The sequence below is a fragment of the Panthera tigris genome, chromosome B1 (genome assembly GCF_018350195.1).
Source record: "Panthera tigris isolate Pti1 chromosome B1, P.tigris_Pti1_mat1.1, whole genome shotgun sequence".
NCBI classification, from domain to species: domain Eukaryota; kingdom Metazoa; phylum Chordata; class Mammalia; order Carnivora; family Felidae; genus Panthera; species Panthera tigris.
The window spans coordinates 202,744,778-202,759,484 of record NC_056663.1 but is presented as its reverse complement, the minus strand read 5'-3'; the positions used below and the strand labels follow the sequence as shown (position 1 = coordinate 202,759,484).

The window sequence follows — 14,707 nt, the reverse complement described above, 5'->3', positions numbered from 1 at the left end:
TGTGCCCACCCTGGGGGCCGAAGAGGGGATGCCAGGGTGGGAAGTTGCCTCCCCAGGGGCAGCTACGTGCCCAGAGGGCCTCTGGGGAGGGGCCCCCGGTTGGAGAAGCGGTGCCTTCATGGATTCCATATCCAGGGCAGAAAGGGGGACAGTCCAGACAGGGCCTTTGCTCCCTGCCCAGCGCGCAGCACCGTGGGCGCTGGCCCAGACTCCACACGTACCTTCCAAGTCCCCATCTCGGGTCTTGGCTGCCAGTTCAGAGGATGACAGGGTCTCTTGGCACAGGGCACAATCCTCTAAGGCTGCACTCCGCAGGCTCTGGGTGACTGGAAGAGAAGGGAGGGGTGGGGTGGGCACAGAAACACCTGTTCCTGGTAGCCCCACCTCCGCATCACTGGCAGGGGTCCCCCAAACCCAGCCGCAGTCCCACGGCCATGGGGTCACCACAGCCCCAGCAGGCCGGGTACTGACCCCGGCAGGGGCCTTCAGTGCCCAGAGGCATGCGGCCTCCCTGGGGGTCCCAGCCCCAGAGCCCCTGCACGGTCTGTGCAGAAAGGTCTCCCTGGGCTGTGATCCCTAAGCCCACCATCCTTGCTTCCAGAAGCGGTCCATGTCACCTGCCTTTTCTGAACCGTGATGTCTCAGGAGGCAATCCCACCCAGGAATCCCCGGCAAATGGGGGCAGCGCAGCCTGGCACGGTGCTACCAGGAGTCAGAGCTTGGTGGACACACAGAACTAACTCTGCTCCTGCTCCCCGCTAGCAAGGAGGGGCTCTGGTGGGCTGGGGCGGGCTGCCCTGTGTGCCCAAATGCCCTGTGATGAGGGGTAGCTGGCCCAGAACAGGTATCTCAGCCCAGCACGGGGGTAGAGGGGGTAAGCCAAGGGTCAGGCTCTCTCCCCACCCCAGGCACGTGACAATATGTGAACGTGTGTGTGTGTGTGCGCGCGCACATGTGCGCAAATATGCATGTGGGTGTGAGGGCATGTGTCTACACCCGTGATGTGTTGAGCATGTGTAAGTATGTGAGGCAGGTCCCAGGTGGCCACAGGATATGAACAGCCACTTTCCCCAGGGAGAGATGGGGCCTATGTCCCCTCCTTGACTCTGGGCTGGCCTCGGACTGCTTTGGCAGCCAGAATTTGCTAGAAGTGACTCTGCCATATCTGGGTCTTGTCTTTAAGAGGAAGGGCACTGTCCCTCCCAGCCTGTTAGCCCCAAGAAGTTGGGTGACCTTGCAGGAGCATACGCAGAGGGAGAGTGGGAGGTTCTGCAGGCACAGGCCGGTGCGTGTGAGGTTGTAAGCCACCTGCAAAGCCAGCGGTGGGGACACTGCCCCAGGCAGGTGGCCTCTCGGGGACTTCTGGGGCCTGTGATGTGTGTCCCTTGGTCCCCTAGCGGAGAACCTGGCAGTGCTGGGTGCTTCTTGTTTGGAATGTGGCAGGTTGTGCAGAACCTGTAGGTTCTGTGTAGGGCCACGTTCGCTCAGGGTGAGGAGATGCTGATCCCTGGGGTGGGGACATGCCCTGAGCGGGACTCACCCTTCTTTAGCTTTTCCTTGTCGTCTGCTTCTGGTTTGGTGGCCATGACCTCAAAAAGGGTCTTGAGAATACTTCTCAGATCGCTGGCATAGTTGGTCTGCAGCTGGTCAGCCACACCTGGGAGGGGAGGAAGGCCGTCAGGCTCCGGGGGCTCCAGCCGCTGGCTGTGTCCTCAGGTAGGTGGGGGCAAGAAGAGGCCACCAGCCCCTGGGAGCTGGCTTTGTTGGCAGGAGTGAAAGCTCAGGAGTCCAGGGGAGGCCGGTGGAGGGGTGCCTATGCAGCCAGCCCCCCGCTGGCCCCCGCTCACTCTCACTCCCACATTTTATCCTTGGGGTCGCAGCCACTACTCCTGAGTGGTCCTAGCCTCTGACAGGTGACCCCAGGGCCCTGAACCGTGCCCACTGCCCACAGCAGCGCCTTCACTGACACAGCCACGTGTGTGTCCGGTCGTGCCCTCTTCCCCTGGCAGACGCTGCTGCCCCAAGTCCCCCTGACTGCAGGGGCCCCTTTGGGGCGTGTGGCTGGGAGCCAAGGTGGGGCCTGCCCTCTGCCGGACTCCCTGCCATTCCCTGCTTCCCCCACTCTCACCGCAGAGCCCTCCTCCTCCCTGAGCAGGCTCCCTCTCCCTGAGTGGGGCTCCCCTTCCCTGACTGAGGGCTCCCCCTCCCTGAGTGAGGCTCCCCCTCCCTGCGTGGGGGTCCCCCTCCCTGAGTGAGGGCCATTTCCCAGCGAGAATCGAAGCCCCGTTAGCTCCTTCGGCGCAGACACCGCTGCTACTTATGGCAGCGTGAGGGGAAAGCCTCAGGCGTCCGGCCAGAACCGGAAGCCCAGTGACCCGCCCCAGGGACTGCAGTCAGCGCTTCCGGAGGATTCTTTGTGCACCGCGACGGTACTGAGCGCCTGCCAGACTCCATATCCCTAAACCTCGGAACAAAGCTGTGTGGCAGCTGTATGAAGCCAAGCTCAGGGTCACCGGGGTCCTCCTGGTCCCACCTGGCCTGGCTTGGCAGTGCCTGGGGGGCCCCGGGGCAGTATGGGACACCCTCCATCGTGACCGGGATTCTGCAGGGATCCCGCCCCTTCCCCCCCCCCCCCCCCCCCCCCCCCACACAGGCCACAGGCTGCAGTCCTGCCAAGCAGGCCGGGAAGAGCGGGTAGCGCGGGCTGCGGGGAAAGCCCCATCAGCAAGCACCCCTAAACCGGGAGGATGGGGGTGGGAAGGGCACGCAGGAGGCCGGGGAGGGGGCCTTCAGTGCATACTTTTATACTGTTGAATCACATGGATGTGTTAGTTATATTAACACACGAACCAAAGAGCAGCATTAAAAAGACACCTTTTGGCTCACGGCCCTCTGAATTCCCCGGGGAGACAAAACAGGCGTCTCCCTCCTGTTCCCCCACTCTGGGGGAAACAAAACTAGGCAGGATGAACGCCACAATCGGAACCACGAACGAACAGACCCTCGCGGTGTGGGTGGCCAAGGCCCCCACGGGAGCCGGATGGGTTCCCCAGTCACAGATGGGGGCCCTAGTGAGGAATTAAGCCTTCCTCCCTCCTGGGCTTGGGGATGATGAAATGGCACCGTGGGGGGATCCCCAGATGGCAGGGAGGGGATGCTCCTGTGGCCCAGCACAACCCGCATCCTGCCCAGCAGGGACCTTGCGGCCCACCCTCAGCCCTGCCCCGCCCACACTCGAGGCCCCGCCCAACCTGCAACCCACCCTCAGCCAGGCCCCGCCCAACCCCACGGCCCACGCCCAGACAGGCCCCGCCCACACTCGAGGCCCCGCCCAACCTGCAGCCCACCCTCAGCCAAGCCCCGCCCAACCCTGCGGCCCACGCCCAGCCAGGCCCCGCCCAACCTACAGCCCACCCTCAGCCAGGCCCTCTCACCCTGAGGCCCCACCCACCCCCCCAACCACGCCCACCTTGCAGCCCACCCTCAGACAGGCCCCGCCTACACTCGAGGTCCCGCCCAACCTGCAGCCCACCCTCTGCCAGGCTCTCCCCACCTTGAGGCCCCACCCACTCCCAACAAGGCCCCCACCCTGCAGCCCACCATCAGCTAGGCCCCGCCCACCCCCTGAGGCCCCGCCCCACGCGGGCCAGCCGGCACCTGAAATGCAGACAAACAGGCGGTGGATCAGGTCGTGGCTGCCGTGGAACCTGGACCGGATCTTCTCTCTTGTGGCCAAGGGGACCGTCTCCAGCCCGGCCTTGTCTGAGGAACCTGAACCGGCCGTGGGGCCACTGCACAGAGAAGGAGATACAGGGTGTGGGGGGCACTGGCACCGCCAGGGGCTCCTGGAGCCTGAAAGCCAGGAGCGAGAACCAAACTCTTTTTGCCCTGGAGGCTCCCACTGCACCACAGCCGAGCTGCCGGGAGGTACTGGTAGCTTCAGAGTGTCATCAAGGTCACAGGCACCACCTAACAAGCCAGCTGGCACAGCAGGGCTCCTGGCCTGGCCATGCCCTGTCTGCTGCCCTCACTTTGCTGTAGCCACTCTCAACTCCTTTCTCTCTGCTGGTGTAGACCACCTGGTGTGGACTCACATGCTCAGCCCCCCCCCCCCCCCCCCCCCCCCCCCCCCCCGCCTCCGACTGACATCATCTACTGACTTCCTCCTAGAACTCGCCCACCTACACCCTGCACAAACGGGACTAATTTGGATAAAGGGTCTTTGCAGCTGAGATCAAGGTACAGACCCGGAGAGGAGAAAGTCATCTTGGATTATCGGGTGGCCCTAACCCCGTGACAAGTGTCCTTATGAGAGGAGACGCAGACAGACAGGGCCTCCCAGCTGTGAAGGATGAATTTCTGTTGTTTTAACTCCCTGCGTGTGGGGCTTTGTTACTAACACAGGGTTCTGCTCCCACCATGCATGTCCCTGCTCCTCCCCACGGTGGGGGGGGGGGGGCGTCTGCCCCACTTCAGGTGCCTCCAATTCTTACACGACTCCTCTCCTTTCTTCTCTATCCTCCTGTCCTACAATCTGGCAGTTTCTCGTTTCCCTTTCAGCTTTCCCCTTGACGTTTTAATTGATGCTCTCCCTGCGGCTCCATAGACGCAAGTCTTTTAAACGTGGCCAACGGCTGCCTGCACTACCTCCTTCTCCTTTCCGGGAGGTAGTGGATCTGCCTTCCATGCCAGAGGCCTGGTCCTTGGTTGTCCGTCCCGTTTCAGAGGGAGGCACTGAAGGCCGCGTGGTGTAGGTGGAACAAAGGCAGCCTCGCACTGCTGGGGCCACAGCTTCAGAGAGAGACCTTGGCACCAGCTGCCCAAGCTCCCACCCCGGGGGCTGCCACTGGCACGCACGTGGAGCTCTGCCCTTGTGGCCCGCAGACGTGGCAGGATCTTCACTGTGGCACTGGTTGCTCAGCGATGGGGCCATCTAGTCTTGCAGGGGCAGAGTCGACAGAGGCAGAGGGGGGCGGGTCACAGACCCTCACACACTGTGTGGGTCCCTCACACGGCGCAGAAACACGCAGGACCGCCCTAGGTCTTATGTGGGGGTACGTCCAGGGAGGAAAGACCATTAAGAAGTACAAAGATGTGACACGCCTGAGGTTTGGGGCCATTGTCCGCCCGCCCCCCCTCGCCAGCCCCTGTCCGGTACAGAGGGAGGCTGGGCTGCACGGGCTCCCTTCCTTTCGTCAAGGGCGGTGTGAGAGTTCATGCGTTTTTGCCACACTCTACAATAATGAATATCCACTATGAGTATTTAATGCTTCCCTGGGCCACGGAGAGGTGAGGGCAGGCTGGCAGTGTGAGGCTGGGTGCACCTGTGCCAAGCTGGCACCCTCGGGCAGGTCTACACCCTCTCCTCCCGAGTCGCGGAGTTTCCCGGACAGGCCCCGGACTTTCAGCCTGAGCGTGGGGGGCCTGGCTGCCCTCCACCTGCTGTCCCCGCCCTGGGAGCTGAGTGAGGAAAGGGGGAGGGGACTTCACTGTTCACGTCAGCTACCACTCAGCGTCCCCAGTGTCAGGTGACAGCTTTGCCCAAAAGATTTGGGAGCAGGGGCTCAGATAAATACCACACACCCGTGTTCACAGAAGCTTGCTCTCCAACCCCACCAACAGATAGTGGATAAACAGTGTGGTCCCCACGGTGGGACGTTATTCGACCGTAAAAGGAAGTTCTGCACACACTACAAGGACAAACCTAGAAGACACCAGGCTGACTGAGACAAGCCGGTCACAGAAGGTCCCATAGGGTGTGATTCCATTTATGCGAACCATCGAGAAGAGGCAAGCCTACAGACACAGAAGGCAGAGGAGGGCTGTGGGGCCAGGGGCGAGAGATGGGGAATGACCGATTGATAACAGGTACAGGGTTTCTTTACGGGGTGGTGAAAATGTTTGCCAAACTGTGAATATAAAATAAAGGAATGTTTTCTTGCAATCATCTAGTGAACTCACATTCGGGAAATAGTTCATAAGTTAAATGTCTGTCATCAGTGGGCTGGCTCAACAAATCATCAGGTCACATCCATACAATTTCCACTTTGTAGAAGGGACAGATGCTAGAAATGTTAAAATATTAAGTGAAAAGGCAGCATTCTAAAAATTAGGGAGATCATATGTACATAAGGAGAGACAGGGAAACGCAATAAAAGCAAAGCATTAATACCACGTATATTTGAGTGGTGGGACCATGGATAAACTATGCTTTTCCAAAGTGTCTTCTGGGAGCAAGTATTACCTTTGTGATCAGAATGAACGTGATTTCCAGGAGAGAGGAAGCGCCCGTCGGCAGCAGGTGGCACCACAGCCCTGCCTGTGGCGGGAGCTCGTCCCAAGCCGAGACAGAAGCGGCTCGGGGCGCCCCCTGGGGGTCAGCCCTGCAGCCCCAGCCCCGCAGATCCATGCTCCGGAGGCCCTGGACGATGTGGGGCGACCAGCACACAGAAACCAGGGGAAGGGCCCTGACCCCACAGAGAGTTGAGGCCATGAAGGCTCCCTGAGGCTCTGGTTGAGCAGGGTAGGGGGGCAGGTGGAGAGAGAGGGAGACGGACAAGGACTCCACAAAGACACTGATCCTAGGCAGAAAATCGGCTTCGAGGGGCTCGGGGAACAAAAGACCAGACTGCTGCAGGAAGAATTTGACCTGGGACCTGAGCCTGGGTCTAGTCGGTCTGCCTGGTCCCCAGGGGCCACAGGGATGGCCACTGTCTGGGCACTGCCCAGGGCCTGTGGATGCTGATCCTGCAAGGGCAGTTGCTAGACTGCTGGCCCATGGCAGGCACTGGACCCTTGGCGGACGCCACACAGGCTGGAAGCAGAGGGCCACTCGCATCTATAGGACACACCCCGTCTCCGCACACACCCCGTCTGCCAGGGTCTGCCCCTTCCGCTTCACTGCCCAGGCAGCAGGCTGACAAGGGCTGGTGGGGCCCTGGTCGGCCTGGGGACTGTGTTCAGCGGACTGGACCCAGGGCTCCTGCAGAGCCCTGCCTCGCTCGGCATGACCACAGGGCCACCCCCGGCGGACTCACTGAGGGGAATCACCTTAGGCCTCAGAGGAGCCCAGCACCTGCCAGGACGTGCCAGGCAGGAACTCCCCTGACCGTGCCAGGGGCCACCCCAAGGAGCTGCAGCTCCTACCAAGATTACAGAAGGCCCAGGACAATGAATCTTTTCAAACAAGTCAGAACATGTCTTTCCTCTGCTGAAACCTTCTACCCCTGCCTCTCAATTAGTCCAAGTAAAAGCAAAAAGCCTTATCGGGCGAGGCTTACGGTGCCTGGCCTAGTCTGGACCCCTCTCTGTCACCCTCCCCTCCCACACCCTCCACTCACTCAAGCTTCTCAGACTTGGTCCTTGTTGTCACAGACAAGCCAAACATGCCATGGCCACAGGGCCTTTGCACAGATATCAGTGGGCCCAGAATGCTCCTTTTCTGGATACCCCCAGACGCCTCTATTTGGTATGCTCTATTGCAAGGGCCTTCCTTGACCACAAACAGGACCCCCCCACCCCCACCCCCACCCCAGCTCTCTTCCTGACCCCACCCTGCATTCTGCTCACGGGGACACTCAGCATCCTGACATAGCACGTGTGTGCTGACTGTGTGTCTTACTCTGGGGGAAGGCAAGGTTGGCTCGGCAGCTACTTCCGTTCACTGCTGTACCCCAGCATCAAAGACAGCCCCCCACCCCACACTAGCCTCCCAATCTGTATCTGCTGAACAAAGAATATGAATCCATTAGACATGGAGGAGAACCGGAAGTGGGTTCCCTGGGAATAAACGCTTTCTCCACAGTTGTAATGCCGCATGGGGTTCAGGGAAAAGAGCAGCCAGCAGGGCCTCCTCACCCTTCTGGTGTCACAACTCCTCTGGGAAGAATGGGGGAGCCCCCCCAAAGACGTGTTCACGTCACACCCCCAGAACCTGTGACTGGGGCCTTATTTGGAAAAAGGATCTTTGGGGATGTAAGTAAGCATAGGATCTCGAGAGGAGCTCTGAATCTGATGACAAGGGTCTTTCTAAGAGGAGGAGGGGAGACACCCAGACAGGAGGCTGAGTGTGGACAGAGGGGGACAGAGGACGCGGCCATAAGCCCAGGAGCAGCTGGAGCCCCGGGGGGCCAGGACAGGCAGGAAGGACCCTCCCTGGGGGGAGGGGGGGGGCCTCCCGAGGGAGGGTGGCCCTGGATTTTGGACTCTGGCCTCCAGGACTGTGACAAGGGAGGTCTCTGTCTTCCGAAGGCCCCGATGTGTGGCAGTTCGCCCCTGCTGCCCCGGGGAAGCCGGTCCGGACACAGCCGGAAACGTGATCCCACCTCCATCGCTCACCTGCTGGGCCCAGAAATTGCTCCCTTAGGCACAGAATGGGCACGAGGATAGCCACCGATGGGCCCAGCGAGGACAAGCCTGATCACGAGCACGTGTGGCCGCGAGAGGTGGGGCCGTTGTGGCAGGGAGGACACAGCCGGCTCCTACCGATAAGGCCCGCTCGCGCTCGCCAAGCCTTCAAAAGAGGTGGTCACATTACACATATAATTATGGCTGGAATCGTTTAAGGGACGCTAAGCTCATAATCAGTGTTTAAACCTCTAGGGAAATTGCTTTGCCGGGAGGTGTGTGTTTGCTACGTTCGTTCCACAGATTTGCAGCGGGCAAGGGGGCGCCGAGGAGTGGAGGGAGAAGGGGCTCCGTGAGGGTCCTGCCTAGCACCTGCTGTCCCGGGCGGCGGTGAGGCGGGGCTGGAAGAGATGCGGAAGGCAGAGGGGCGCGGGGCTGCCTGGCACCTTGAGCTGGCGGGTGACGCTTCTGATGCAAGTGGCCGGGGCCCAGGGCAGAGTCTCGCTCCCCCTCTGCATCCCGGGGCCGCCCACAGCCCCACCGGCGGGGAGACGGGGGGTCCCCAACCATGCTAGGATGGTGGAGCTGACACACACCTTCCCCACCCACCGGGATGTCCTGGGTGGGTCTGAGTGCACGTGTGTCTACGTACGTGTGAATGCACGTGACAGCGTGCGTGTGCGTGCGTACGTGGGATGTGTGTGCACAGTGTGAGCATGCACACTCAGAATGGTGGCACACCCAGGGCAGTGACTGCACAGGGGTGCCAGAGGCTGGCCACTCTCCCAAGTACTGGGCACGGACAGAGGGACAGGAGAGCGACAGGACCAAGGGTCCACTCCGACTGGCAGCAACCTCACCTGACTCCGCAGCAGTTTTCAAACAAACTCCTTTCCAGAACATGTCACGTTACAGGCTTGTATTGCTTAAAAGACGTAGCTCATTCGCCTGTGACCTGTGCATGAATCCTGTCATGTTTTGATACTAATGGAAAGATTTTAAAAGCGAGATCCTGGGTGTGTACACGTTGAAGAGAGACCATCAGTCAGGAGCCGCTACAGTTCACCAGGTGGGAGCCAGCTCACTCCCCACATCCTGGCTGCCCCGCACTGGCACCAGGATGGGACTCACGCCCCAGCCGCACCCTCCCCACCGCCCGCTGTGGCCTCCTGAGCACGGTCAGTTCTGAGGAGGTGAGAGGCTGCCCCGGGCCTGCACCCCAACTCTACACCACCAGAAGGCGCCTGGGCTTCACTGGCCGGGGATGGGGCCGGGACTCAGAAACGAGCCCTCCAAGGCCAGGGCGGCCCCTAAGAGAGGGGGGGGGCCGTCACCGCCGGTGGGGGTGGATGGGGCTGGAGACGGGGTGACGCCAGAGTCCACGCGCGCGGGCTCCTGTGACTACAAAAACAACAGTGGTCTCTGCGTGCCGCACGCGAGTGTGGGTTCACACCGCCATCCCTCACAGGACGTGGAAGGCTCCCTGTGCACCTGTGTCCAGCCTCGTGACTGTGGGCGAATCGCTCCGTCCCCGAACCTCACTGTTCTCTTCCGTAAACGGCAATAGTTAGCAGGGACAGAGATGATGCTTTGAGAGGGGGCCACTCCCGCCTCTGACGAAGGCTCCGTAAGCCGCAGGGCCTCCCGGTAGAAGCCCACACACAAGGCAGTGATTTCCGGTGACGTATGAACAAACACCACAGTACACAGATCCGTGTGCCGTGGGGTCCCGCGGGCGCTCCGGGCACCGCCCACCCCTCTGCCCTCCCGCCCGTGCGGTCTACCCTCGCTGGCTCCCCTGGCTGTCGGAGAAGCAGCGGCCTGTTCCCACTCCAGAGTCACAGGACCCCCACGGGACCCTGGGGCCGATCGCTGAGGGACTGCAAAAACTGGCAGTTTGGTCCAAACAGCAAATGTAAACAATATACTGAAAATTAGCTGATGTCTCCATTTCCTCTGATTAAGGAGCATTACCACTGATGTCCTAAGAGATGAACAAGCACCTTTACGTCTCTCTCCCTTTCCTACTTCAGTGAGTCCATGGACCCCTGCCCTGCCCAGGCCGGTCAGGCATGGCGGGTCCTGCCCTTGGCTCCCATCTGGCAGGCAGAAGCAAGAAATCAGAATCCCATTGATACCTGTGTCAGTTACGGATAGTCACCATACAGCAGGGAGGGCTTCCTGGAGGAGGCGGCATGGCATGAGAAGAGTCTATGAGTCCACGGAGACCCCCAGTCTCCCCACACCTGGGGCCCACAGCACCCTAGGACACCCCCCGACCTCGGGCAGCCCTGCCTGGCCCCTGCTGCCTGCAGAGTTCTGATGTGGTTCTGCTGCTGTGAACTCTGTGGAGACAGGACCTTCTTGGCCTCCCTGTCTCCCCATCTTCCCACCACCTTTCTGCTGCGGCTGCTCCCCAGGTCCACACTTCCGCAGGGCTCGGTATGTCCCTGTGAGGGGCATTTTCTGCCAGACGCTGGCCTCAGGGCCCACTGCCCTGGAGAGCTGCCAATGGATCTCCGCATCTGAGAAGGGCCTACCTCTCTCCCACTCCAGCCCTGGTTGCCGGGCAGGGGTCTCTACCTCCCAGGAAAACCAGCAGAGAGACTGGTAGGTGACCCAGCTCTGACAGGATCAGGCCCTAGTCTGAGAAGTCAGGTACAGTTGGAATTAGGGTCATGAGGCCCTGAGCTGGGTCCTAGGGCCACAGTGGACCAGCGGCACCTGCCCTTGAGGGGCTCTGGAGTGGTGACATGGAGGAGGGGACCCCCGAGGGGACCCTGCACATGGCCACTGCCCCAGGGGGAGGCCTGCCATGGGCAAGAGTCCCAGGGCCGGGCTGGGAGTCCCTGGAAATTAGCACAGGCTGAAGGCTTCTGGCATCATCACCTCTGCCATCTGGGCAGAGGAAGGTGATCTCCCGGAGCCTCAGTTTACTGGTCTGTAAACTGGGAAAACAATGCCACCCGTGCAGGGTCCTCCGAAGAAGGACATCCAGACACATATGGTGGAGGGTGGGGCTGGGGGTGCGTGTGATTCCCCCCTTTGCTGTAACACGGGGAGAATGCACAGCTTCCCCAAGGGCAAGGGGGCCGTGAGGCTGGGGCCAGGCTCCCACACTACCACCGTCAAGGAGGTCGGCTGTCCGGAGGCTTAGGCAGGGGATGGACATCAAGCAGGGCCCGGCCCAGAGGCGGCCGAGGGTCTGCCCCACACTGTTTGTGGGCACATCACCCCCCAGCGGAATCCCACTGTGAAGCAGCAGCCCCAAGACCACCCGGGCCGTGTGCCAGGCTCCCAGACGCCCTGCAAATACCACCTGGTCAGCCTGGTGGGTGATGTTCATCCAGAAGGAACACAGGGGCACAACTGTCCCTACAACACTGGGAGACAGCCAGGAAGCCTCAGTGAGCCCCCTTGTCACCAAAGGATGCTCTGCAGGGCCCCCAAAACCTTAGGAAGTTCTGGGGACCTGTGACTTCCCTGGACAGGGAGGACAGACAGCAGATGTCCTGCCCAGTGCCCACGGTCCTTGCTGAGCCATCCCTGCCTGACAACAGATAGATGGGGTGGCCAGCAGGGCCCGTCAGAGTTCTTCCCCAGACACAGGCCACAGGAAGACCACACAGGCCGCTCCCCCTGGAGCCCAGAGGGAAAGCCTGGTGGCTCTCAGGTCCATCTTGCCTTGAGTGACCCCAAGCCTGCTGGTACCCGAGGAGGGTCCACAAAACAGGGGGAACCCCTCCAGGGTTGAGGAGGGCCTGATGCCCTGGTGCCTCCCATGTTGCCATGACGACCCTCCATTCATCCCGCAGCTACCCCGGCAGGTCCCGTGTGTCCCCAGACCCTGGCACACCCACCCTGCCCAGCCTTGCCCACTCATGAGACTACAGCCCTGTCACCAACAGCCCCCGGGAGACACTGTCCAGAGCTGGGGCTGCAGAGCCGGGCAGGGCCCCGAAGCAGCCGCTGACGCAGGCAGCTCCTCCCAGCCTGCCTCCCCACTCCCTCTGGGCTCGCTGCCCGCCCCGGGCACTGCCTGGCCCTTCGCCACCCTGAGGTCAGGTGCACACTCGGCTCCCTCTGTGGAGAGGGGTGGGAGCCATGGTCCCACTCCTCTGGTGGCATGGCACAGCCCAGCTCTGGAGAAGGTCCCATGGTTGGGTTATGGGAACCTGATCCTCACGCTCTACTCTAGAAAAGCCAGGAAACACAGACGAGGAAAAAGCGCACGTCCGTGTGTATTTTATAAACACGTGTGGTTGTCACATGAGCAGAGGGGACTTGTGTTACCTTCCGCTGTCGTAACTCACACACTCTTCCTGCACTTTTGCTGCTTTCAAAAGCTCTCAGAACATAAGGCGCCAGGGCTGATGAACAAAGCAGCGGGTGAACTTGACTGTGGACACCGCCTGGTGTCCCTGTTGGACCACACTCAGCAATTTAAACCTGCTTTCTCTGGTTTCTGCCTCCGTGAAGGTGGGAGGAAGTGTCGTGCAGGGGAGGTGGCCTTGCAGACAGGGATTCACCTGGCCCCATGGGGTGGAGCAGGCAACCCCACGACCCCTCGAGGGTGCTGCTGGGGCTGCACCCCGTGCCCTCCCCTCCATCCCGCATCCCGAGGAGAAGGGGTCAGTGCCTACCAAGCACACTGCACCCCTGCTCAGAGCCCTCCACCCTGCCCCGTGGAGCCCTGCATACAGAAGGAGTGGGCAGGCCTGGGGCTGCAGGGAGTGCGATGGGATGGTTGTGCCTGGAGACCCAGAACTGTAGGCCAGTCCCCTTCCCCTGGAGCTGCCCCTGCAGCACGCCCCCTCCCCCCACCGAAGCCACGAACACCCACATACCAAACACCCTGGCTGGGATGAGGGCACAGACCCTGCCTGGGAAGCAGGGCTGCACTGAGTGGAGGGCCAGTGGCCCAGAAGAGGTCTGCTGCAGGGGCAGGAGTTTGAGGGAAAGAACCCAGGATGTGAGATACCAGATGTGAACCCTGAGGTCCCCCTCCAAATCCCAGGGCATCCTCCTGAGGCCAGCTGCCTTCCAACCCTTGGTGGCCCCTCATTTTCACTTGATCTAGGGCAAGGATGTTCCCCCAACCAAGCACTCTAAGTCATACCCTCCAGCCTAAGGGACGTGGCGTGGGGGCTGGCAGGATGGGTGAGAAGACATGGGACTCGAGGCTGGGCTCTGGGGATGGGCCCAGGGGTCCTGCAGGGGTCCCCAAACTGGAGTCAGACAGATTAGAGGGTCTCTGAGCTCCTGCTTCCAATCTGTGAAGCAGGGACACCAGTGAAATGTTGCTATGGGACTCAGTGAGGCCACAGAGGCAAATTTTCCCATGGGTTTCATCAAAGGCACATGGTGACTTGGTATAACAGGGAGGGATGTCATGGCAGAGAGGGAGGGGACAGTGACCCAAGGAGCAAACAAGGACCAGAGGCACAAGAGTGCAGAGAGCACCTGGAAAGCTGACACTAGGAGGGTACAAAGGGGCAGTGGCGGGGCAGTTGCCCAGGGTCCAAGAGACCAGGAGAGTAGGGAGCCCTGGGGACTTCCAAGCAGGGGACCATCACCCAGCTATTTGGTATCAGCCTGTCTGAGGGGACGTCAAGAGGACAGGGTAGGGACTGAGGACAATGCAAGTAAACTCCTCCACTCACTGAGGAAGAAACGGGTAACTGAGCAAACCTACATCCAGTAAAAACATTGAAGCCAAAAAACCTTCCCATGAAAACGCTAGGCCCAGACAGCTTCACTGGTGAATTCAAACTAATATCTAACTAGTATCTAATTCAAACTAATATCTAAGGCAGAAAGAATACCCGCTCTACCAAACTCTTCCGGAAGACTGAAGAAGTGAAAGGGCTCCCCAACTCATCCTAGGTCTCAGCTTTGCCCTGATACCCAATTCTGAAAAGGACATTATGAGAATAGAAAACTATTGCCCAGCATTCCTCACAATCAGATGCAAAATTCTTAATAAAATTTTAGCAAATCAAAACCAACAATACATAGAAAGGGTAATACCTAATGGCCAAGTAAAGTTCATCCCAGGAAGGTAAGATTCACTTAACATCTGAAAATCAATCAATGTATTTTATCACATTAATAGACTAAAAAAAATAAATACTATATGATCATCCCGAAAGATACAGAAGAAGCATTTGAGAAAATCCATCGTTTCTTGGTAAAAACTCTCAGCAAGCTGGGGATAAAAGAGAACTTACTGGACCTGATAAAGGGCGCCTATGAAAATCCTGCAGCCAACAACAGACACTAAATGCTTTCCCTCTGAGATCAGGAATACGGCAAAAATATCCTGTGTCAAATCTATTCAACATTGTACTAGAGGTCCTTG

The 14,707-nt window shown here is 59.9% G+C and overlaps 1 protein-coding gene across 3 annotated transcripts in view; it reads right to left on the bottom strand.

Moving 5' to 3' along the window:
- Nucleotides 1-14,707, bottom strand: part of ZFYVE28 (zinc finger FYVE-type containing 28) — a 116,463-nt gene that overhangs the window by 3,045 nt on the left and 98,711 nt on the right. For all 3 annotated transcript variants that reach the window (XM_042985123.1, XM_042985126.1, XM_042985125.1), the window contains exons 9-11: nucleotides 3,658-3,791; nucleotides 1,541-1,657; nucleotides 222-326 (exon numbers count right to left, since the gene is read on the bottom strand). In XM_042985123.1, the coding sequence (XP_042841057.1) occupies nucleotides 222-326; nucleotides 1,541-1,657; nucleotides 3,658-3,791 (356 nt within the window). The remainder of the gene's footprint in view (nucleotides 1-221; nucleotides 327-1,540; nucleotides 1,658-3,657; nucleotides 3,792-14,707) is intronic.